The sequence below is a fragment of the Neolamprologus brichardi genome, chromosome 9, assembly GCF_056152115.1.
Source record: "Neolamprologus brichardi isolate AB-2024 chromosome 9, ASM5615211v1, whole genome shotgun sequence".
In the NCBI taxonomy this organism is placed as follows: domain Eukaryota; kingdom Metazoa; phylum Chordata; class Actinopteri; order Cichliformes; family Cichlidae; genus Neolamprologus; species Neolamprologus brichardi.
In genome coordinates, this window is record NC_142112.1 from 8,736,872 (window position 1) to 8,761,927 (window position 25,056).

Consider the following 25,056-nt stretch of genomic DNA (forward strand, 5'->3'; position numbering starts at 1 on the left):
GGGGGGAACAACTAAGCTGTAGTGCCTCTTCTCTTCACTGTGCAATTACCTTTTGTGCAATACTTTTGTTAATAATCAGCGGTGCAATAGACCTCAATACTTTAAATGTGCAATTCACTTGTATTTTTATTTTTATTTTTATTTTTATTCCTATTTATTCTATTTATCCCCTTTGTATATTTTATCTATATATGTCTTTGTATTTATATATGTGTGTGTATATATATATATATATATATAATATTCTTAACTCTGTAACTTCTGTCGGTGCTGTGCTTTTTGGAAAACAAATTTCCCAGAGGAACCCACCCGAGGGATTAATAAAGTTTTATCTTATCTTATCTTATCTTATCTTACAAGTTCAAGGATACTTTTCTGCTGCAACCTGATAGTGGAAATTTCCTCCATTAAGAAGTAAAGAGACCTTTTAATGTCCCCGACTTCCTCAGCTGACGGAGTCCTCTTCAGCCCCATTGTATCTGGTTCCACTGGTAGCAGGTTCAGTCAGCTGTTTCCTCGGTCAGCTGTTAGCTTTCTCAGCTGTTAGCCTGGTAGCTTGTTGGCTAGCCTGCAATTACCTCTTTAACTTTGATAATCCAGTCCAATATCCTGTATCAGAGTCATACAGTTATAACAGTCATGATTCTGTTTTTGAATGGATGTCCAAGGTGTAGTTTATACACTGGAGTAAGTATCTTGTTTGCACTAAAGAGGTTTGACATTAATGTCATAGACGGTTGCAGACGGAGACGGGAAACTGAAAAACACTGAAAGGCAAATAATGCAAAACTTTACTGGGACATATATAAACTAAACATACGAAGAGGCACACGGGGGAAACGCACAGCCATGAGGGAGAATGCAACACTATACTTAGGGAGATAGCGGCAAACACAAAGTACAATGACGAGGGAACAGAAGACACATAAGGAACGCAAGACCGACACATGAGTTTGACAGAGAAGTGGAGGAAAGGTAGATTAGAGGGAGCGAGGGAACGAGAGGAGACATGAGAAACATAACAGGCAGGGGGTAAGAGAGTGAAACATGAGGAGGGAAGCAAGACACAATAACTCACAACATATATAAACACAGACACACACAGAGACACAGAGGCCAAAGACACAAGAGGGAATCTGATCATCAAGACGCTAAACAGGGAATATAAGAAACTCAAAACAGAATAACTAAGACTGCAAATGAACCAGAGTATGAACTATGATACAAAGTAACACTAAAACATGTGGTGGCAGATTTCTTTTCTCATGTATTAATCACATATTTAATCATATCACATTAGTTATAGTAATATCACTTTCTCACTTTACTATAGTAAGAGCACTCCCATCACCAGTTTACATGCATGTGGAAAGTTAACACAGTGAGGCCGTTGTAATGAGAGACGTTAAACAGATAGTGAGGCTCCTTCTGCTTATCAGGGATGTAAATTCTTAGGTGATGGCTAAGCAGAAAACAAGGTCATAATTCTCTCTGTGAGGGAGGGGGTATAGCCCCCCCCAATGAGAGGGGCCAACATGTAAGAGTTTGAGGAATGTTCTTTGTCTGTGTCTCTGTATATGCTATATAAGATGTAACGGTGGTGGCCACATTTCAGAGATGGTCCTGGTGTTTCACTGGGATGCTCTCTCCACATTGTGTTTATTAAACCCACTTCAAATCAAGCTCACTGGGTGTGTTGCAGGTTATTGTTAACATTGCCATGACAATTTGGCGTCACGAACAGGATTCCTCACGTGAGTTTCGCTGAATCGCAGGTATGCGGTGACTGGCCATCCTGGGGGAAAATAGTCCCAGTCCCACCGTTCTTTTGTTTTCAAAAAAGGGGGAACCGCTAGAGGCCTTCAGCGACTCACACATGCAGGAATTTAACGAACTATGAGGAAAGAAATGGGAAAAGAATCTGCAACAGTGAGCTGTTTTGATTTGGGGGGAGTTTTCAAGCGGACCACAAAAAGGGAAAACCTCAAAAAAACGACGCCTAAATTATGGATTGTCGTGGGAAGGACTTTTCTGTCCTTGGGAAGGACTCTTCTGTCTTTGGGTTTATGGTTTTTAGCACTTTGTACCGAAGCAAAGGCTGCAGAGGGGACGCCCGGCTGCAATGGGTGCTGAGCTCAGCAAAGCGGCTACAGGAGCCGTGGGGAGGTTGTGTCCCTGGAGGGGGTCTGGGTGAAAACTCCAAATGGGTGAAGTATGTGTTGTGTAAGAGAAAGATGTTGACAGGAATAAGAGTTTTGTTTGTTTGTTTGTAGTTTTTTTTAAAGTTGTTGTTGCTTTTGTTGTTTTCTTTTTCTTTCTTTTTTTTTGTTTTTGTTTTGGATGGACCACTGGGAGGGAAACCTCAGGAATACGACACCTAATTTCAGGACTGTTGTGGGAAGGACTCTGTCCTTAGTTTCTGGTGTTTAACACTTTTGCACCATAAGGAAAAGGCTGGACGGCGAACACGCTTGTCCACAAAGCTGAGATCAGCAGTACGGCCACCTCCAGGTGGTCCGGGCAAATCCAGGTTTTGATTGGATGATTTTTTTTTCTCTTTCAGAAATATGGGAAAGAATACGTACAGTATGAAGTGTGTAGAAACTGAGGAATGCAGTTTCACTTGGTGTTCGCTCGCTCTGTGGTATAGTACCACTTCCTGTTCCTGCTCAAACACAGTGGTGTTTCTGAGTAGCTTATTTGCTTAGCAGTTTAATTAACAACTTTTAAATACATTCTTTTTTCATAGTATAATCTTCACGTGCTTCATCCGAAGCACACTTTCTGTGTACTCACTACCTAATTTATAGCCAAAGTATTCACTCACTGTCTCTGTACTGTTTCGCTAGCTTAGCTCGTAGCCGACTCGTTAGCACCATGGCTACTTCACCTGTCCCTCCTGCACTTTCTTGCTCATTGTGTCAGATGTTTAGTTACTCCTCGGCCTCCTTTAACAGTAATGATATCTGTAACAAATGTAGCATATTTGCAGCTCTGGAGGCCAGGATTACTGAACTGGAGACTCGGCTTCGCACCCTTCACTCACCCTTAGCTAGCCAGGCCCCTGTAGCTGGTGCAGCCGAAGATAGCGTAGGCCCCGCTAGCTGTTCCCCGGCAGATCCCAAGCAGCTGCGGAAAGAGGGCGGCTGGGTAACGGTGAGGAGGAAGCATAGTCCTAAACAGAAGCCCCAGGTACACCACCAACCCGTTCATGTGTCTAACCGTTTTTCCCCACTCGGTGACACACCCGCTGGGGGTCAAACTCTGGTAATTGGTGATTCTGTTCTCAGACATGTGAAGCTAGAGACACCGGCAACCATAGTCAATTGTCTTCCAGGGGCCAGAGCAGGCGACATTGAAGGAAATTTAAAACTGCTGGCTAAGGGTAAACGTAAATTCAGTAAAATCATAATTCACGTCGGCAGTAATGACACCCGGTTACGCCAATCGGAGGTCACTAAAATCAATATTGAATCGGTGTGCAACTTTGCCAAAACAATGTCGGACTCTGTAGTTTTCTCTGGTCCCCTCCCCAATCAGACCAGGAGTGACATGTTTAGCCGCATGTTCTCCTTAAATTGCTGGCTGTCTGAGTGGTGTCCCAGAAATGATGTGGGCTTCATAGATAATTGGCAAACCTTCTGGAGGAAAACTGGTCTTGTTAGGAGAGATGGCATCCATCCCACTTTGGATGGAGCAGCTCTCATTTCTAGAAATATGGACAAATTTATTAAACCCCTCAAAATATGACTATCCAGAGTTGGGACCAGGAAGCAGAGTTGCAGTCTTACACGCCTCTCTGCAGCTTCCCTCCTCCTGCTACCCCCCCAAAAACCCATCTCCATAGAGACTGTGTCAGCTTCCAAAATGACAAAAAACAAACTAAAAACCAGCAACAAACAACTTAAACATAAACAATTACAAAGAAAGAACAATACAGTATCCACACCTGAACCAAAGAGTAAAACAGTGAAATGTGGATTATTAAATATTAGGTCTCTCTCCTCCAAGTCTCTGTTAGTACATGACTTAATAATTGATCAACAAATTGATTTACTCTGCCTTACAGAAACCTGGTTGCAGCAGGATGATTATGTTAGTTTAAATGAATCAACACCCCCGAGTCATTCTAACTACCAGAAATCTCGAAGCACAGGTCGAGGGGGCGGTGTGGCAGCAATTTTTCACACCAGTCTATTAATTAATGAAAGACCAAGACAGACTTTTAATTCATTTGAAAGCCTGATGCTTAACATTGTCCACCCCAGCTGTGAAACTCAGAAACCAGTCTTACTTGTTATCATCTACCGTCCACCTGGGCCTTACACAGAGTTTCTGTCTGATTTCTCAGACTTTATATCTAATTTAGTTCTGAGCTCAGATAAAATAATTATTGTGGGTGATTTTAACATCCACGTAGATGCTAAAAATGACAGCCTCAACATGGCATTTAATCTGTTATTAGACTCAATTGGTTTCTCTCAAAATGTAAAAGAACCCACCCGCCACTTTAATCACACTCTAGATCTTGTTTTAACATATGGCATAGAATCTGAACATTTAACAGTGTTTCCTGAAAACCCTCTCCTGTCTGATCATTTCTTGATAACATTTACATTTACAATAATTGATTACGCAGCAGTGGAGAGTGGACTTTATCAAAGTAGATGTCTTTCTGAAAGCGCTGTAACTAAGTTTAAGAATATAATCCACCCACTGTTATCATCGTTAATGCCCTGTACCAACACAGAGCAGAGCAGCTATCTGAACGCTACCCCAACAGAGGTCGATTATCTTGTTAATAATTTCACCTCCTCACTACGTACGACTCTGGATACTGTAGCTCCAGTGAAAACTAAGGTCTCTAATCAGAAGTACCTGACTCCGTGGTATAATTCTCAAACACGTACCCTAAAGCAGATGACTCGTAATCTGGAGAGGAAATGGCGTGTCACAAATTTAGAGGATCATCATTTAGCCTGGAGAAATAGTTTGTTGCTTTATAAGAAAGCCCTTCGCAAAGCCAGAACAGCTTACTACTCATCACTGATTGAAGAAAATAAGAACAACCCCAGGTTTCTCTTCAGCACTTTAGCCAGGCTGACAAAAAATCAGAGCTCTTTTGAGCCAACCATCCCTTTAACGTTAACTAGTAATGACTTCATGAACTTCTTCACAAATAGAATTTTTATCATTAGAGAAAAAATTACCAATAATAATCCCACAGATGTAATATTATCTACAGCTACTCTTAGTACCATTGATGTTAAGTTAGACTCTTTTTCTCCAATCGATCTTTCTGAGTTAACTTCAATAATTACTTCCTCCAAACCATCAACGTGTCTTTTAGACCCCATTCCTACAAAACTGCTCAAAGAAGTCCTGCCATTGATGAATTCTTCGATCTTAAATATGATCAACCTATCTCTAATAATCGGCTATGTACCACAGGCCTTCAAGGTGGCTGCAGTTAAACCTTTACTCAAAAAGCCATCTCTAGACCCAGCAGTCGTAGCTAATTATAGGACAATCTCCAGCCTTCCTTTCATATCAAAAATCCTTGAAAGAGTAGTTGTCAAACAGCTAACAGATCATCTGCAGAGGAATGGTTTATTTGAAGAGTTTCAGTCAGGTTTCAGAGCTCATCACAGCACAGAAACAGCTTTAGTGAAGGTTACAAATGATCTTCTTATGGCCTCTGACAGTGGACTCATCTCTGTGCTTGTCCTTCTTGACCTTAGTGCAGCATTCGATACTGTTGACCATAATATCCTATTAGAGCGATTAGAACATGCTGTAGGTATTACAGGTACTGCACTGCAGTGGTTTGTATCATATCTATCTAATAGACTCCAATTTGTGCATGTAAATGGAGAGTCTTCTTCACACACTGAGGTTAATTATGGAGTTCCACAGGGTTCAGTGCTAGGACCAATTCTGTTTACATTATACATGCTTCCCCTAGGCAGCATCATTAGAAGACATAGCATACATTTTCACTGCTATGCAGATGACACCCAGCTCTATCTGTCCATGAAGCCAGATAACACACACCAATTAGTTAAACTGCAGGAATGTCTTAAAGACATAAAGACCTGGATGGCCACTAACTTTCTGCTTCTTAATTCAGATAAAACTGAGGTCATGGTACTCAGCGCTGAAAAGCTTAGAAATATGGTATCTAACCAGATTCTTACTCTGGATGGCATTACCTTGGCCTCCAGTAACACTGTGAGGAATCTTGGAGTCATTTTTGACCACGATATGTCCTTCAACGCACATATTAAACAAATATGTAAGACTGCGTTCTTCCATTTGCGCAACATCTCTAAAATTAGAAATATCCTGTCTCAGAGTGACGCTGAAAAACTAGTTCATGCATTTATTACTTCCAGGCTGGACTACTGCAATTCATTATTATCAGAATGTCCAAAAAACTCACTGAAAAGCCTTCAGCTAATCCAAAATGCTGCAGCAAGAGTCCTGACAGGGACTAGAAAGAGAGAGCATATTTCTCCTGTTTTGGCTTCCCTTCATTGGCTTCCTGTTAAATCCAGATTTGAATTCAAAATCCTGCTCCTCACATACAAGGTCTTAAATAATCAGGCCCCATCTTATCTTAATGACCTTGTAGTATCATATCACCCTATTAGAGCACTTCGCTCCCGCTCTGCAGGCCTACTTGTTGTTCCTAGAGTATTTAAAAGTAGAATGGGAGGGAGAGCCTTCAGTTTTCAGGCCCCTCTTCTGTGGAACCAGCTTCCAGTTTGGATTCGGGAGACAGACACTATCTCTACTTTTAAGATTAGGCTTAAAACTTTCCTTTTTGCTAAAGCATATAGTTAGGGCTGGACCAGGTGACCCTGAATCCTCCCTTAGTTTTGCTGCAATAGATGTAGGCTGCCGGGGGATTCCCATGATGCATTGAGTTTTTCCTTTCCAGTCACTTTCTCGCTCACTATGTATTAACAGACCTCTCTGTATTGAATCATATCTGTTATTAACCTCTGTCTCTCTTCCACAGCATGTCTTTTATCCTGTCTTCCTTCTCTCACCCCAACCGATCGCAGCAGATGGCCGCCCCTCCCTGAGCCTGGTTCTGCCGGAGGTTTCTTCCTGTTAAAAGGGAGTTTTTCCTTCCCACTGTCGCCAAAGTGCTTGCTCATAGGGGGTCATATGATTGTTGGGTTTTTCTCTGTATCTATGAAGCGCCTTGAGGCGACTTTTGTTGTGATTTGGCGCTATATAAATAAAATTGAATTGAATTGAATTGAATTGAATCCCTAATTTAAATATAAGACTTGTATTTAATATTTGAATGAAAAACGGCTCCCTGATGTTTCGAACCCTGAACTGTAACCATCTCCAGCTGCTGCTTGTTCGTGTGTCCCTGTGCCTTCAGTTTGTATTCAATAAGTGGCTCTATAGAGTTGAGTTAGGCTGACTTACTTTGTTATAATATCCCATTTCTTTATCTTGATAAACTCTTCGGTTGCTTTTGCTTTGGCCCATTATCCAATCATGTTCGCTCTCACTCATCAGAATTCACACGACGTCTATCAGCAGTAACACAGATACCTGAAAGCCCTGAATTAAAGCTGAAGATCTGCACTTCAATCATATATTCAGTGTTTGTCAGTTGATTTTAAATCAAAGTCAACTGTCACTGACAAACAAACTGTGCATCTAATTGTATATAAACATGCACCTGCAGCAGAGCATGTTTAATGCATTGGTTATTAGACACAGTGTGTGTTTTCTGTCTCATACAGGCTCAGTTAGGCCTTACTGAGGCGGAGCTGAAGGAGCTCATCAGTGAGAGAGAGAGAAAAGAGATAAAGGTGAGTGATGTGGTGTCAACACGACTGCAGGATCGTATGTGTTTATTCTCTCACACGTGCACTTTGTTTGTTTGTTTTGTTAAGATAGCATGCTACATTGTTCCAGGAGCCAATCAGAGAGCAGAGATCTTTAGCTGACACTTAAAAACTGTTTGTATTCATGTGGCCGAGCTGCTCATGTTTAATGAAATCAGAAAAGAAAATGACAGAATAGATACACTTTCGTTTGTCACATTTTGCATTTATGTTTGTCTCTGAATTCTTCTTTTCTACTTTTCCGCTGGTTGCTGTTCGTGCTTTAATCAGGATACTGCAGAGAGGGAGACGGATGGAGCCGTTTGTGCTTTTTCCAAGCTGATCTCCAGCGTGGAGCACTGCCAAGCTGAAGTCTTGGAGGTGACCAACTACAGAGACAATCATACTATTTTTGTCTCAAAGCAGACGAGACATTTGTCGGCATATTTGTGAACACACGCTTTCTGTGGCACCCAGGTGATAGAGATGACTCTTCGAGCGGCAGAGCGCAGAGCTCAGAGCGTGCTGAGAGAGCTGGAAGAAGAAATAGCTGAGCTCAAACGCAGGAGCTCAGCACTGAGTCAGCTGGCTCTGTCTGAGGACTACATCTTCTTTCTCAAGGTATGAAGAAATAATGAAATGAGGCACCAGATAAAATAATACAGACGTTTGCAGTGCTCCACTAGTTACTCTCAGAAAGTAGCTATAAGTCCAGTTAAGGAATATACTGACGAGGTGAGAACTGAGATGCAGAGATGTGAAACCCTGGATCAGGATTACTCATCTTGCTAGAGGCACTCGCTGCTGGGAGACATGAACATGTCTTCTCCACTCTCCACTCTACTCCTGATGCTTTTATGTTATTGTTTGCATAAAACTACCAAATGATTGTCAGAGAATTGTGAGAGCCACGGTTACTAATGGTACTAAAAGCTGGGGCGCCCCGGTCACGCTCACAGCACAGTTCGGTATAAGCAGCGTTTGTTAGGGTGCAGACACGTGACCAGGGAGGAGAGGGCTGTAGAGGTGCTCGTGGTGGCAACAGCAACGAGTGAATGAAGCTGATGAGCATCGCCCATTCAGTTGCTAGAGGTTGCTGTTAGTCAGTGGGAAATTTCTTCCTCAAGCCTTGGACCAGTCGACCAGTCATTAGAAAAGAAGCATCCCCAACGAGCTGGCAAAAAGTTTGTGATTCATTTGGTCAGCAGCGTATTGTAGCACTGTAGTTCACTGGAATCGACAGATTCTCTGAGCTGAAGTGAAACAAGAACAAAGGGAAGATTTAAACGAAATGTTGTGTCTTTTGAAACACATCGGCTGTGGCTGAGGCACGACTTTTCTGGTTTGTGCCACACCTTATACTCCTGCTCAGCCAGTAGGTAGTCAGTAGCAATCTGCTAGCAACCAAAGCATTTAGTGGGAGGTTTTTGGTGCAAACTCCAGGAACCACTGCCAACTACCTTTCCAGCAGAAACTACTGATGTTTCCAGATGTAATCTGCAGTGAGGGGAGGGAGTGCATGGACGAGAGTCTGGAAACAAGCAGATATGTTCTGGAGAGACGAGAGAATGAAGGTTCGAGTTCAATGAGAGGGAGACAGGTGAACATGTAAGGAGTACATGGATGAGTTTGAAGGACGGTGCATGAGAGAGGTGCAGAAGAGAGTGCAGCAGGGTGGACCTTTTCCTAAACCGCCGATGAAAATGAAATCGATGATTACTGGAATTTGTTATTTGGTAAATGGACTGATTCTTATATAGCGCTTTTCTACTCTCACTTGGCCCTAAGTAACTGGAATTTGGCTACTTTGAGCATATAGTATGATTAACATGATATGTAACATAGACTGTATGTCTTTATGACATTCCTATCCCCCTGCAGACGTTCCCTTCCCTGTCTGCACCTCCGCCGGCTAAGAACTGGTCCGGAGTCTCTGTGTCATCTCAGCTGACGTCAGGTGTGATTCTCAGGTCCGTCAATCAGATGATGGAGCAGTTTCACAAAGAGCTGCGAGTACTGCCAGAAATCTGTAAGTCTTCATTCCCACCTCAAGTTAAACTGGGCAGTAAAGTCATGTTGAAGATTCAAAAGAGCAAATAGTGTCTGTAAACCTTTGCAACTCAGTGGAACGTCTGTACAACAGCAACGTAGCCAAAAAAAGACCATCCACCAAGTTCAAACTCTGCATGATCATGTTTTCATTAACAAACATCAAATATTAACTGAACATTACAAAAATGTGTCTCTCCGTACTGGTAGGTCAGCAATCGTCATCAATCCAGTCGTTATCTAAACCCAACCTGAGTAAGTGTTTTAATGACAGCTTCTTTACATGCTAATATTCTTCTTCTAATAAATGACTTGAAGAAAATGTCAACAAGTTAATTTATCACATTTTCTTTGCAGAGGTTAGGAGGGTTCAAGAATATGCAGGTATGGACTTAAATCCTTTTAGCGTTTACTTTTGTTTGAGCCCCGAGCTACACTGGCAGGTTTTTAGAAACTTTCAAAGACGTTTTGGCATTTACAGTTTACCGGACATCATTCATCTTTAACCCGAACTCAAGTCAAGTCAGCTGTTACAGGATGGAGGAACTAACCATTGCTCTATCACTGTATCTGTCAGTCGACATCACTTTGGATCCCACCACAGCCCACCCACGTCTCACCGTCTCAGCAGATGGGAAGAGGGTTTACTGTGGAGATCGCCATCAGGTGGTACCAGACAACCTGAAACGCTTTGACCGGGTAGTGTGTGTGCTGGCCAACCAGGGCTTCAACTCAGGGCGCCATTACTGGGAGGTAAACAATACGGAAACAAGCTCTTTTAGTTTAAACTCTCAGTCTCTACAAACAAAGCAGTCCATCTGATGGGGACGTGGAGACATGAGCAAGGAGAGCTTTATGACATCTTGAGTTTAGTGAGAAGATTTTATGTTTCTTTTTGATAAATTACTGATTAATTTGTGTTTTTAATTTCTTTCTTTAACATATGGGGGATCTCCCATCATAACTGGAAAACTATGGCATCCACATTAAAGATCAAAGCGCACTGCAAATTCGGTGTCCAATGTCTAAATTAATCATTACCACAATGTCCTCTTTCAGGTGGAGGTAGGGGGGAAGACTGATTGGGACCTCGGCGTGGCCAGTCGGTCCATCAACCGTAAGGGTAAAATCACCGTGAGCCCCGCCCATGGATACTGGTTTCTCAGCCTTCGGGATCACTCCGAGTTCGCCTTCAGAACAGAACCATCGACCAACTTGACGGTTCCCATCAGACCGTCCCGGGTGGGAATCTATGTCGACTATGACAAGGGACTGTTGTCCTTCTACAACGTAGATGCCAAAGTGCTAATGTTTACATTCACAGATAGTTTTTCTGACACCATCCATCCGTTCTTCAGCCCCTGTACAAATAAATCGGGACGCAATGAGGCTCCACTAATCATCTGTCCTGTTGCGATGACAGAATGAAACTATATCAACTGCTTCAAGACTTGGATACAGAAACATCTGCAACTAATAACTGATCATTTTATTCTTTGCAGCACATCCATCCATCCATTCGCTTCCGCTTATCCTTTTCAGGGTCACGGGGGGCGCTGGAGCCTATCCCAGCTGTCATAGGGCGAGAGGCGGGGTACACCCTGGACAGGTCGCCAGTCTGTCGCAGGGCAAACACACAGGGACAGACAACCATTCGCACTCACATTCACTCGCACATTCACACCTATGGGCAATTTGGATTATCCAATTAACCTATCCCCACAAGCTGCATGTCTTTGGACGGTGGGAGGAAGCCGGAGTACCCGGAGGGAACCCACACAAACACGGGGAGAACATGCAAACTCCACACAGAAAGACCTGATGGTGGAATTGAACTCAGGACCTTCTTGCTGTGCGGCAACAGTGCTAACCACCGTGCCACCGTGCTGCCCACTCTTTGCAGCACAATAAAGAAGAATATGGCCTTTGGTTAGCATATGCTAAAGCTGCCATTGTGATTAATGTTGGCAGAAAATGTGAAATTCTTTCTGGAAAATACGGACATCCGTCAAACTAAAGATGAGCGAGGCTATCTGGCCTGCTTTCAGCCTCAGCGGCCTGCATTACCGATGGCATGGAGTCACATGTGGATTTGGCAGTTTACACTTCTGGAAAGGCACACTTACTACATCATGAAACAAGAGCCAGGACTGTTATATCAGAAAGTGCTCTCCTCGGCCGTCAGACATTTAGAGACTGCTGCACAAAAAGAAACACTTCATTGTGTTCCTAAAGTTGGACTTTAGGATTTCTTTTAGGATGTGTTGCTGTCATCACATTAAAAATGGGAAAATACTTTCCTTAAAACATTTACAATGGCCATATTTTGGTCATGAATCAGTGTGTGTGTTGGTATGTCTGGACTACATTTTGTATGTGTGCTCTGTGCCTTTAAGAGTCTCTGCAGTCTCTCCTTTTTCTGCTGCCGCTGTCTCCGGCAGACCTGTCCTCAGCTGCCCAAGTCATAGTCTTTAATCCCTGTGTGTGTCCTGACAACAGCGAGGATAGTGTATAGTACTGTAAATAGCTTTGTCCATTTGTAAACAGCACTGAAGCCCATTTACTCGTGTACGTTTTCTCTTGTTTATTAAATTTGGGGGTTTGGGGTAGCGCTTGTCCTCGTCTAGTTTAGGTAGCACTTCTTTGGAAAAGCTTGTTTCCTTTGTAACTTTGGCTGATTTTGGTTCACCCTGGAGTTTCTGCTTTCAGTTTTGGTACGACTGATGTAGCAATAAACCTCACCTTTATCTGTGACGTGGCTGTTTCTGACTTTGGGGACCAGGGCACCTTTTTTTAACCCTTGTGTTGCGCTCCTGTACCCCCAGAGCGACAATATGTTCTCTGTGTTAATGTCCTATTCTGTGTTCTACTGATGAATCATTTGCGAGTAGTTTTTGAATGAGGGTTTTACACATATGTGATTCACTGATGTAAGGATGATGTTTGCCACCTCTGTCACTGTTCGTGATTATTGTTTTTGTCTTTATAAATTCTTAGATTAATTAAATAAGTATAATTGATGTGATTTGATCATTATTATGTGATTATGAATATAATTTGATTCTGCTTTTGCTTTTCTTCTTTAAAATACTTTTAAAAACTTCAGCAACTAAAAGACTAAATTGTGGACATTTCCTTTCTAACCCTTAGTGAAGGTAAGAATTTGAGCATTAACCAGTTTTAGTGTGAATAGCTCTTACTGGTTACAGGCCCGTGTGACCTACTGTCCCTACTGTGACCCAAAAATGAACCCAGTTAATTACCGGTTGGTTAATTACCAAGCTGCCAAAGCAGGGACGGCACTCGGAAAGTGGGGCAGTGAGAGCCGAGCGAGCCCCCTCACCCACATCTGCTCCATCTGAACTCTGCACTGGCTGCTGGGTGATGCTCGCAGGATCAGGCATTAGGACTCCAGTCCAGACTTCCTGTACAGGGCGCTGGTCAGAGGTCGACGTACTGTGGGAATGCTCTCTCTGTTATGCAGATAAAAAGGATCTACTTGTCGTAGTTATCTTAGCGACTTCAAACATGTCTTTGTCATTTCTTTGTTCCTCTCTGTGACACGTGACAAGCATGGTTCACAATTCAATTCAAGATGGCGCCGAGGACAGCAACCTCGGTACTGCGCTCCCTCGCACTTTTCTTGTTTCTGCAAAATTCTCAGTAAGTAAAGTGAAATAGTTTGACAAGATTTGCACCTCAGTGCGGATTGAAGAACAGCTGGTGGAGATTTAACATATCTTAAATTAAGAACTTTGGACATCGAAGTCAAGAAACTTTATTAGCTAGCAGCAACATTAGCCAACATTAGTTACCATCAGCTGCTATCTCGCCAGTTAAATAAAAGAAGAAAGGACCCCTGGACTGGAATGGCTGGTTAAGACAAATATTTTATAGAAGTTTCACGAGTAACACAAACTAAAGACAGTATGCCACCCAAGAAAGGCCCAACACCAGAGGAGGTCGAGGACATTAAAACCTCCCTCGGAGCACTGTGCGGAGACGTGGCCGCAGTCAGGGCGCAGCAGGAGCTGCTTCTGGGGCTTTTGGAGGAGGTAAAACAGCTACGCCTCCAAAATGCCGAGAAGGACAGACGAATTATGGATCTCGAGCGGCGGGTGGATGAGCTGGAGCAGTACACCCGTACGAACGACGTGGTCATTAGCAGTATAAAAATCAAGCCGCGCTCGTACGTGCGCGCGGTGGCCGGAAGCGTCGGGGAGCCCAGCGACGAGGAGACCCGCTCGGTGGAGCAACAGGTGGCCTCCTTCCTCCAAAGCAAGGGGATAGAGATGGACCTGGAGCACGTAGAAGCATGTCACCCACTGCCCAGGAGGAGTGACAGACCGCCGGCCGTCATCATGAGATTCGTCAATCGGAAGAACAAGGTCGCACTGCTGAAACAAGGACGCAAACTGAAAGGCACGGACGTTTTATATCGGACACCCAGTTCAAGTATTGACACTTTTTATGAATGGATAGAAAAAATGTTTGCTTCGGTGAACCAAAAATTACTATTCATCTGTGGTGATTTTAATATTGATTTGCTAAACCCAACAAGGTTAAAAGCCATTGATGACTTTACTGACACGATGTACAGCTTATCACTATATCCAACAATAACAAAGCCAAGCAGAATAACATCACATAGCGCCACTATTATTGACAACATTTTTACTAATGTCATGGATTTCCAAATTAATAGTGGCCTGCTTGTCTGTGACATAACTGACCACTTACCAGTTTTTACTTTGTGTGACTGTGATTTAAAAAAAATAGATACCAAGATTACGATAGCAAAGCGAACAATAAATGAAGAAGCAATTCATGCCTTTAATTTCGATTTAGCACAACAAGATTGGAGTTCGGTGTATGAAGAGTCAGATGTGGACAAGGCTTATGACAATTTCCTAGATATTTTCACTATGTTGTACAATAAACATTGTCCTGTAAACGAACACAAGACAAAGAAAAAAAAGATAAAAAGTCCTTGGCTCACAAAAGGAATTATCAATGCTTGCAAAAAGACAAACAATCTGTATAAACAGTTCATCAAAATAAAAACAAAAGAAGTGGAACAAAGATATAAAGCATATAGAAATAAATTGACTGATATTATAAGAACGAGTAAACAACTTTATTATAGAAGAAGATTATATGAAAATAAAAACAATATAAAAGGAACTTTGGATGTGTTAAATAACTTAATTAAACAAGGATCTTCTGGAACATTATATCCTGAATGTTTCATTGATGCAAATGGTGAAAATCTCAACATGAGTAACATTGTAGATGGGTTCAATAAATTTTTTATAAATATTACTGAACTAGCAGCGAAAACATCAGTAATATAAAATCAAATCCCTTTTCACTGTTCCTCTCAGCTACAAATGAGCAAGAAGTAATAAATATCACATTAAAATGTAAAAGTAAGTCTTCAATGGATTATCATGACATAAATATGTCTGTAGTTAAACAGGTTATTCTGAATATTGCTAGTCCCTTAACATATGTCTGTAATTTATCATTTCAGTCCGGTTGTTTTCCAAAAAAAATGAAAATTGCAAAAGTAATACCACTATACAAAAGTAATGACAAACACAGTTTTACCAATTATAGGCCTATTTCTCTACTGCCTCAATTCTCAAAAATTTTAGAAAAACTTTTTAATTCAAGATTAGAAAAATTCCTTGAAAAACATCAAATAATAAATGTTGGTCAGTATGGTTTCAGAACGCAAAGAACCACTTCAATGGCGATAATTGAGGCAGTAGAAGAAATTACTAATGCACTGGATAAAAATAAATATGCAGTTGGTATTTTTGTTGATCTCAAAAAGGCCTTCGACACAATCAATCACTCAATTTTATTGGATAAATTGGAAAGATATGGTATTCGAGGGAAAGCTGGTAACTGGTTAAAAAGTTACCTAACGGGTCGGGAACAATATGTTAGCATAGGGCATCACCATTCAGAGAAACTTGGTATTACATGTGGTGTTCCCCAAGGGTCAGTGTTGGGACCAAAACTTTTCAATGTATACATAAATGATATTTTTGATGTTTCTCAAGTACTTAAACTCATACTGTTCGCAGATGACACCAACATATTTTTTAGTAGCGATGATTATACTGATCTTGTAATGACCGTAAACAGGGAGCTAAAATTAATTAAAAAATGGATGGATATAAATAAATTATCATTAAATATAAATAAAACTAAAGCAATGTTTTTCGGTAATTTAAAATATAATATAGAATTACCAATTATCATTGAAGGTGTACCAATTGATAATGTGAGTGAACACAAATTTTTGGGAGTCGTAATTGATACCAAAATTTCATGGAAACCCCACGTCAGACACATAAAAACCAAAATTTCCAGAAGCCTCGCAGTTTTGAACAAAGTGAAACCATACCTTGATAAAGATGCACTTCGTACTCTGTACTGTACCCTGGTTCTTCCATATTTTACATATTGTGTGGAAGTGTGGGGAAACACATATAAAAATACAACTAATCCATTAGTCACAGTACAGAAACGAGCACTGCGTATTATTCACAAGGCTGGTTATTTAGATCATACTCACAAACTCTTTCTTCAGGCAAAGTTACTTAAATTCCAGGATCTGGTTAATTACAATACATCCATAATCTTATACAAAGCCTTTAATAAACTTCTACCTGCAAATTTACAAATTATATTTGAAATTCGAGAAAGGGTTTATAATGTGAGAGGCTTCGGAGAATTCAAATTACCCAGAACTCGAACAACCCGTAAAGGTTTTTGTGTGTCTGTACGTGGTGTGAAAATCTGGAACAGTCTGAGTTTACAACTGAAACAATGCAAAAATATTCATAGATTTAAATTTCTCTACAAACAGTTTGTTTGGTCACAGTATACTCAATGATGGTTATAGTGTGCTCTGTAATGTTCGTTCTCTTACCATTGCTGCTATGGATTCAAAAAAAAAAAAAAAAAAAAGTGTGTGCATATGTATGTACATGTGTGTGTAGATATATATGTATGTATGTATATGTATGTGTGTTTGTCACTGTGTAATTATTATTGCCTGTTACCTGTGGTAACGCAATTTATAATTAATATATATTCTGTATTCTGTTATGAAGGTTCTATTTGTTGTTGCGAGCTGCCATTGAGATGCTTGCATGTGCCCGGGGCTGTTGATGGTTTGTTTGGTTGCAACAATGGGCGTAGCTGTGGGAAGCTTATTGTTTTTTGTTGATGAGTGAGTATAGGGGTGGGATTTAATAAGTTTTCTTCGTCCCACTCCTTTTCAGGTAATTTTTGTTTTTTGTTTTGTTCACTTTATATTTAATATATGTATTGTTGTTGTGCCTGAAATGAACAAATAAATGAATGAATGAATGAAATGGTTTGAATGTTTGGAATTATTTCAATGGAGACGGTCACAGAGCAAAATGTTGATGCTATCTGAGACAGAGAGAGATGTTTCTGGTTAAAGACTTTAAGATGCTTAAATTTGGTGATACACACGTACACACACACACACACACACACGCGCACACACACGTACGCACACACACACGTACACACACACAAACACACACAGACACACGCACACACACGTACACACACAAACACACGCACACACACACACACGCACGCACACGCACACACACACACACACACACACACACGCACACACACACGCACACACACACACACACACGCACACACACGTACACACACGTACACACACAAACACACGCACACACACGTACACACACACACACACACACACACACACACACACACACACACACACACACACACACACATTCCTGTCTTGCATCCCGACTGAGGACCAGGTAAAGGCACTATCAAAGTGAGGACCACCATTTCTGCTACACTTGCAGACAAATCTTTGCCATTTTTGAACAATGGGAAAAATCCCAAAATCAAAAATCACCTCAAAATCTTAAAACACTCAAGTAGAAAAAAAACTCATTTTGCTATCTGAGTGAGGACATTGCCATAGGGTGCTATTTGGGTCATTTTCCACCAGGGGGTGCTTTTGTGTTTGTTTCCGTCTATGTGTTTTTTCTGGTTGCATTTACTCTCTGCCATTTTCCATTTTAGTGCAACCAAATAATGTGAAAGTTAAACAGTCTGAACTTTATACATAAATACAATACCTAAAAAGTTCTGATAATCTATCAAGACAACCCTACATAACAAAAAGGTAGTATTACATTTCAAATACCGCTTTAGATTTTATTAATAATTACCAAGGAAATACCCACAATGCTGCAAGAAGAGCAAATTCAGTTTATTTCACAATCCTTCCAGAGGAATAAAAATTATTATAACAACTAAGACAACTATTAAGTCTAATGACTTACAAGTAAAATAGTGATCAATAACTTTGATCAGTTTGTTTTGACTTTTGCCAAAAAGAAAAATCACTCAAGCTGACTAACCATTAAGCCATTAAGAAGGTGAACAACTTTATAAACGAACCAAAAACATCCTGGGCAAAAACCTAGAACTTAAACTAACTTAAAAAAGTTTTTTACAAGCAGACCTTCGATTCAGAGTGACAATCGTGTTGTACACAAAGTTTTTAACATCTTTCCATGAGCGATTAACTAAGTCTTTTTCCGCTTCTAAGCATTTCATGCAGTGTTCTTTTTTTGGAATTTTCTGCTCCGCGACAAATTTTCCCAGCCATCTTTGCACTGCCGTCTTCTCTGCTTCACTCCATGGCCTCTTGACCTTCGCACGGGGGATCTCTACAAATAACACAAAAGACAACATGGAGTGTTAAACTATGTTACATACATGTTGTAAAGTTGTTTGTTTTTAAATGGGGTTCTGCTTGTGTATATTTACAGAAAATGCCAAACCAAACGGTAAGTTCAACAATTTACTCAACATTTTGTACCCAAGATATGTAGTAAGCACTTTTAAATTAAGTATTTTGAGTTTACAGAAACATGAGATCAGTTTTGACTAATATACTTACAGAGTGAAACAGCAGCCAATTTACCTTTATACATTTTGTTTTCAAAAGTACTTGTTGCATCTAGCCTTTTAAAATAAGATGCTAACTAGTTATTCCTGCTAAAATCATTCATCATAACAATATTGTCTACAACCTGATTCATATACTGCAAACAGAAAATATCAAATACATTTAAAGCTGAAAACATCTCACCCTTTGCTTTGGCCACTTTGGTTTTTCCCCTTTTCCTCATGGCGAGTGTTACTTTCTTGGTCTCTTCTAAAACAGAAACAGACAAAAAATGGTAGCTGTTATTGTACAATGCAGATTTCACTTGAATAGAATTTAATTAGAATACACAACAGTGTCACTACATTTCAGACAAATGCTTAAACTCACCATCTACATCTGCGAAGTACTGAGAACTTCCGTCTTTAAAAAAAAAAAAAAAAAATTTAATGTGCCATATCATCCTAATTCACTGATTTTTTTTTCTATTGAATGACTCTGGAAAATCTGACCTTCATCCATCTCACTGCCTCCTCCTTTCTCCTCCTCCTCATTTCCCCGAGGATAACAGTAAAGACAATGTTTTTTGTTCCATACTCGTTTGTTGTCCTCTCTTTTTGTGCATGTTTTTACAGTCACCTCTGATTTCCGTTTAGCCTTTTTTTCTCCCTTGTGATCATTTCTTTTTCTTTTCCCATATGTTCTGGGTGTCTTTTTAAGAGTCATGTTTCTCAGTTCTTCATTATCACTGTCGCTATTGCTTGAAACGTCAGTGATCTTTAGTGTCTTACTTTGTAGACTGTGGGTGTCCTCATCACTTAAGTCTGAAATGTGACTTGGCACGTATTCAGAGCCTGAACAAATGGAGAAATCCAGCTCAGAGCAATCACTTTCCTCCTGAATAGGTAAAGATAATCATCATGAGAAGAAGTCAATTATAAGGATAGAGTTATGTAATAAAGCTGTAAAACTATCTTCCAAAAGTTGAGACGCTGTGTAAAATGCAAGTTAAAATAGAACGCAATGTTTTTCAAAGCCCACATCTTAGTGTATGGGGGTGCATTAGTGCCTATGGCGCTAGCAGCATGCAAATGTGGAAACGCATCGTTAGTGCCGAAAAAAAATACAGGTTATAGAGCAACATATGCTCCCATCTAAACATCTTTTTCAGGGAAGGCCTTGGATATTTCAGCGAAACAATTGTAAATTGTATAGTGCATGTATTATAATGGCAATGTTTCATAGTCCAATACTCTGAGTGCTGAAATGACCAGCCTGCAGTCAAAACCGTTCACCTACTCATAACATTTGGAGCATCATGAAACGAAAAATGCGACAAAGGCGGCCCAGGACTGTTGAGCAGGTAAAATCTTACATCAGACAAGAATGTGACAACATTGCTCTCCTTACAGTCCAGCAACTGGTCTCCTCAGATCCCCGATGTTTACAATGTTGTAAAAAGAAAAGAGAAAATTCACAGTGGGAAACAAGGCCCAGTCTTAACTTTTCTGAGACATGGTACTACCATCACATTCAAAATGATCCTATAATTTTCTTAAAATGGAACAATTTCTCAGTTTAAGCAATTGAAATGTTTTACATGTCTTACTGTTAACAAAATGTGGGTTCATGAGATTTGAAAAACATTGAATTCCGTTTTGATTTACATTCTACACAGCATCCCTTCTTTTATAGATATGAGGCTGTAAAAGAATAATGAACTAAAATGAGACGGGTTACTACCGTATGCTGACAGCCTTTATTGCAAGGAAACTTTTTTTTTTAAGTCAAACTAGTGGCATATAACAAAGATGGCTTTGTTTTCATTCCACAAACTTATTGTATAAGAAAAGCTGCTATGAAGATACACTCAAATACTGTTTGATATAGAAATAACATCTAGAAATGTATTTGAAAAGACATAACATTTCTGGATACATATCCAATGCTCAAGGTTAAAGCTGACCTGAAACACTACATACATTAAGGCTAGATGACACTATGGAGGCCTACTCTTTAAAAAAAAAAAGAAAAAAAGAAAAAAAAGAAAAGAAACCTCCGATTGAACACTGTCAGTGAAGCTCATTAAAAAAAAAACAAAAAAACAAGTGTTTACAGCATGTGTATTTCCATCTTGGCTGAGTTCAGACTATGAGGTCACTGGGTTGGTTGGTTGGATGGATACTGATAACAGTTCTACCCTACATTAGTTTATGTTAGCTAACTAGGGACAGAAAGAATAACTAAAAATAAAAGGAAGTCTAAGAGGGATCACTTTGTAACCCTGGCTGCAGCAATGAGTTTATGTTAAAAACCAAGTAAAGACTGTCAAATTTCACTTTTAGTCTCAAAGTGCTTTGTCATTGTTTGCTAGCTGTACTGAGACAGAAGAATCCACCTGTTAACTGCAGTGCTCGAGTTTAGAAAGGTGACGCTTAAAAGGTGGCGCATCTAAAACGTATTCCCACAGCAGAGAATCTAAATTACACTTAAAATATGCTGTAAATAAAAGAATCAGTGAAAACGGGGGCTTCCAGTCTATTTTAAACAGAAACTCTGAATCTAACCTGCTTCCAACCAGATGATGTGTTCGTCATCAGTTACTATGGTGACATAGTCATGTTTAAAAAAAGAAAAAAGATAAAAAAGACGCTGTTTGACTTTAACATTCCTGCATATGATTCAGTAATAATTACATGTTAAAATATTTGATCAAAAAAGGCACATACCTGTGTTTGGCTTGCTGCCATGGCTTCCTCGACCTAATACCAAAGACAAAATCCAAAGTTACTTCTCAGTTACATTTAAGTAATAACGGCTTAGAGGTGATACAGCACAAATGCACCAACATTTTTCTTAGTCTTCAGCAAGCAGGAAAAGCAGCCCATTACCCATCTCTAACATATAACTGGACTGCACTGTGCTTTCCACTATTTCCACCTTCTTTTTCCTTTTGATTTATTTACTGAAGCTCACCTCAATAAGGCTACGGGGTTGCTTAACAGTGAGCTCTCATGCAGGTGAACCTGATGTACAAACTGTGACCTGCAACTCTACCAATTTAAAGTAACATAAAAAGAATAACATTTATAAAAAATTAAATTAAATTAAAAAAAAACCCCACAGAGCATCACAATGTTTCACCCATTTTAAATATAGTAGTATTAGGGGTTTTTTTAAAGTGTTTTATATAGGATAGCTTATATGCCCTCTGATTGGCACACTGTTAGAGTTACATCATTTTCCTTTTTTCAACATACTTTTATTAATAACTCTCTGTACATAAAACACTATTAGGACAGCATGTTATCATTTCCTCCAAGGTGTGTCATATTATAATGCTAAAACATAGTGACCAAAGAGACAACACATGAACACACTTTTGATTGTTTGAAGGCAAAGTTATAACACACCATACAAAGGCTTACATTATGTATAAGCATTTACATTATTTGCTTTAAATAGCCAAATGAATACTACATGGCAGCCTTGATGTTCCACAAAAAACACTTTCTAAAGCCCACTTTAGCAGCAGAATGCCAGGCCTTCTGTCCAGTTATGTTTGACAGTGAAAAACACCTACAACAAACGTGAGGAATAAGACAAACGAGACTAAACAGAGCACCTGCTCATCTGGGTCATGCTGATGTGCAGCTACACTAGTAAAATATACTGGACGGACAGACGCAGCTCAGTCATTGAAACAGACATTCAAAGTACGCATCAAGCCGAGAACGCAAAAAAATCCCGGACGCGTTCTCGCTCCGCCTGTTTTATCGAACATGCATCAGTAGTGACTTGTGTGGACTTGGTACAGCTAAATATCCCAGAGTGCATTTCGTACAAAACTCAAACGCGGCAATGGCGGACGAGCGGGGCTAAAAACTTTTAAATATTACTCTTTCTGGGTCACAAAATAAACTTTTGAGTTATTTTCAAGCGAGAATGTAGCTGTGTAAACTTCAAATATCTGCTCGATTTATCAAGATATCATATATTTCCAAACGCGCTCCGACGTTTTCGGAGGCGTCTGTGACCCGACAGCTCCATAACAGACAGCGAGGTTGAGGATTATTACAGCCGGCGAGAACAGCGGACTCCCCCCCCCTTTGTTTTCACACAGCTGAATAAACGTCAAACAGAAAACGGATTAAACAGAAGTGTGAGACGGTCAAGAATTTACTCCAGTGTCCTGTTATATTTTAGATAGCAAGGAGCAGACGGCCGAGTTTATTAAACTCCACCGAGACAGCGGTGATGCTAGACTGTCCAATTTCACAGCCGTTTACTTCCTACCTACCCGACCTCCTGAGGACGCGACCCACGAAGACCGTGAAGGCCGGGCCTAAGGAGGATGCAGCCCATGAATTTGGACACAGCTACTGACATTTTTCAAAGCTGTTGTGCTTTTTTGAAATGTAAACTCCTCCTTAAATAAATGTCCGTGATTAAGGGGAAAGGAGATCAGTTTTGGATTAAGCACCCCAAAAAACATCAAATTTGCCAAAAAATATCCCATGCTGCTGAATTTCTTTTCTTTTTATTTTGAAGATGTATAATTGTCAGTTTGTTTGCTAGCAAGCTGCTATTAACTGAGACGGACTTTATGCATTGTACAAGTTAAAAAAATAAAAATAAAACCTGACGTAAGATACCTTTTTTTGTTTCATTTCATAAAAAAAAATTGCACAGTTTTCATGAAGACAAAATGTAAAATCTTACCTGCGGAAAGCTTTGTTTTAAATCTTGCGATCTCCAGTTTAATTATGCAGCTTCTCCGTCCGTGGACTGAATGGTTGAGATGCAAGCAATGCCCTGCAAAAGTTTGAGAGCGTGCAGTGCAGGTGCGCGGGGGGAGGGGCGGGTCACTGATGGGTCATGATATCTTAAAGAGGAATTGCAGAGAGCCAAAGTATTCTCTACTTCTCAGCTCTCACTCTTAAACCTGATTTACATTGAACATTATATAAAATAAAGGAAGCCTGACATTGTTTTTACTACAGTTTAAACACATAATGAAACAACATAATAAAATGAATCTAAAGTAACATTTAGCTTTACAGTCTAAATTGGCTTAATGCATATCAGTAGTCGAAAAGAACTAAGATCCATTACCATATCTATTTTATATATATATAAAATAGATATAGATATATATATGTGTGTGTGTTTTGGTTGTTTACACACACACTGTAAACGGCCACTGTATTAGGCACACCTTGCTAGTCCTGGTTTGGATTCTCTTTTGCCTTCAGAACGGCCAAAGTGCTGAAAATACTGCCCTGCACCTCCCCCATACCTGCTGCAGTGGGGGAGGTGCAGGGCATCAGTGAAGTTGGGAGCAGAGTGTAGCACAATATTCTGCACTTGTCATCCTTGAGGCACATTTTTCATTTCTTAGTACAGTTTAGTACACACTATAAAAGCACATACTAAAATGTATCTAAAGTCAGATTTAAATGTACAACACAATTTTACTTAATTTTACTAATTATACATCAGTAGAGAGAGAGAGATAGATAGATAGATAGATAGATAGACAGATAGATGCTTTGGTAGTTTACCATTGTCCATAGTGAGGATAATCATGTCCATTATATGAGCTCCCTATACCTATGCAGGCAGCCAGTAGTTTCCATGGCTAAGAACAGGACACTGAATGGGCCTCACAGCTTCCATATTAAATTACCATAAACTCATCCTCAGTACTCGCTATGTTGTCAGGCTATATATCATAACTTCACAATAAAGTAAGAGAATGGACTCAGGGTGAGCCCTTCTGGAAGCCAAATGATTCAATTTAATGCAAAATAGGTATTTCATCTGCTCTGATGGAAAAGCCAGATATTTCAAAGTTTCATTAATGATGATCAAATTTTTATTTTCTTCTAATGGCTAAGCATTTTTAGAGTTGCTTAGTATAAGTAGTTTTAAAATAATTAAAGAAGGCTATGGACTAGACATGTTCAGTTTGAATGAAAAATGGTCATGCACATAAGTTGCTGACAACTTACTTTCTACCAAGAAGGAGCTAGGAAACAACTTTAAATTTCATTTTCTTTTCTGTCTCAGAAAGCATTATATGTATTCAAGTCTTTATTATAATGTACAGCACCCATCTATTCAGGCACCCATTTTCCTAACCGCTTATCT

The 25,056-nt window shown here is 40.0% G+C and overlaps 2 protein-coding genes across 3 annotated transcripts; one reads left to right on the forward strand and one right to left on the reverse strand.

The window, feature by feature from the left end:
• Positions 1-1,896: 1,896 nt before the first annotated feature.
• Positions 1,897-11,333, forward strand: LOC148101165 (E3 ubiquitin-protein ligase TRIM21-like). Its single transcript, XM_087845797.1, has 9 exons — positions 1,897-1,929; positions 7,773-7,841; positions 8,148-8,237; positions 8,334-8,477; positions 9,738-9,885; positions 10,116-10,160; positions 10,263-10,289; positions 10,483-10,658; positions 10,965-11,333. Exons 1-9 carry the CDS (start codon positions 1,897-1,899, stop codon positions 11,331-11,333), a joined length of 1,101 nt encoding a protein of 366 aa, XP_087701923.1.
• Positions 11,334-18,414: 7,081 nt separating this feature from the next.
• On the reverse strand, positions 18,415-23,769 carry LOC148101166 (uncharacterized). 2 transcript variants are annotated; one of them, XM_087845578.1, is made up of 6 exons: positions 23,626-23,769; positions 21,633-21,665; positions 19,416-19,800; positions 19,294-19,326; positions 19,108-19,173; positions 18,415-18,682 (listed from the first exon to the last, which is right to left on the reverse strand). In XM_087845578.1, exons 2-6 carry the CDS (start codon positions 21,651-21,653, stop codon positions 18,450-18,452), a joined length of 738 nt encoding a protein of 245 aa, XP_087701704.1. In that variant the 5' UTR covers positions 21,654-21,665; positions 23,626-23,769; the 3' UTR covers positions 18,415-18,449. The 2 variants fall into 2 exon arrangements, with proteins under 2 accessions (XP_087701704.1, XP_087701703.1); XM_087845577.1 differs by lacking the exons at positions 21,633-21,665; positions 23,626-23,769 and adding an exon at positions 21,471-21,502.
• Between the last annotated feature and the right edge of the window lie 1,287 nt (positions 23,770-25,056).

Bases quoted from the DNA above. Each gene is read 5' to 3' on its own strand.
- LOC148101165 (XM_087845797.1), top strand. From the start codon at position 1,897: ATGAGGAAAGAAATGGGAAAAGAATCTGCAACA. The intron at 8,238-8,333 runs GTGACCAACTAC...TGTGGCACCCAG, and splicing joins GCCAAGCTGAAGTCTTGGAG to GTGATAGAGATGACTCTTCG. The intron at 9,886-10,115 runs GTAAGTCTTCAT...CCGTACTGGTAG, and splicing joins GCGAGTACTGCCAGAAATCT to GTCAGCAATCGTCATCAATC.
- LOC148101166 (XM_087845577.1), bottom strand. From the start codon at position 21,500: ATGACGAACACATCATCTGGTTGGAAGCAG. The intron at 19,801-21,470 runs GTTAGATTCAGA...TTACCTATTCAG, and splicing joins CATCATCTGGTTGGAAGCAG to GAGGAAAGTGATTGCTCTGA. The intron at 19,174-19,293 runs GTGAGTTTAAGC...TTTCTGTTTTAG, and splicing joins GTACTTCGCAGATGTAGATG to AAGAGACCAAGAAAGTAACA.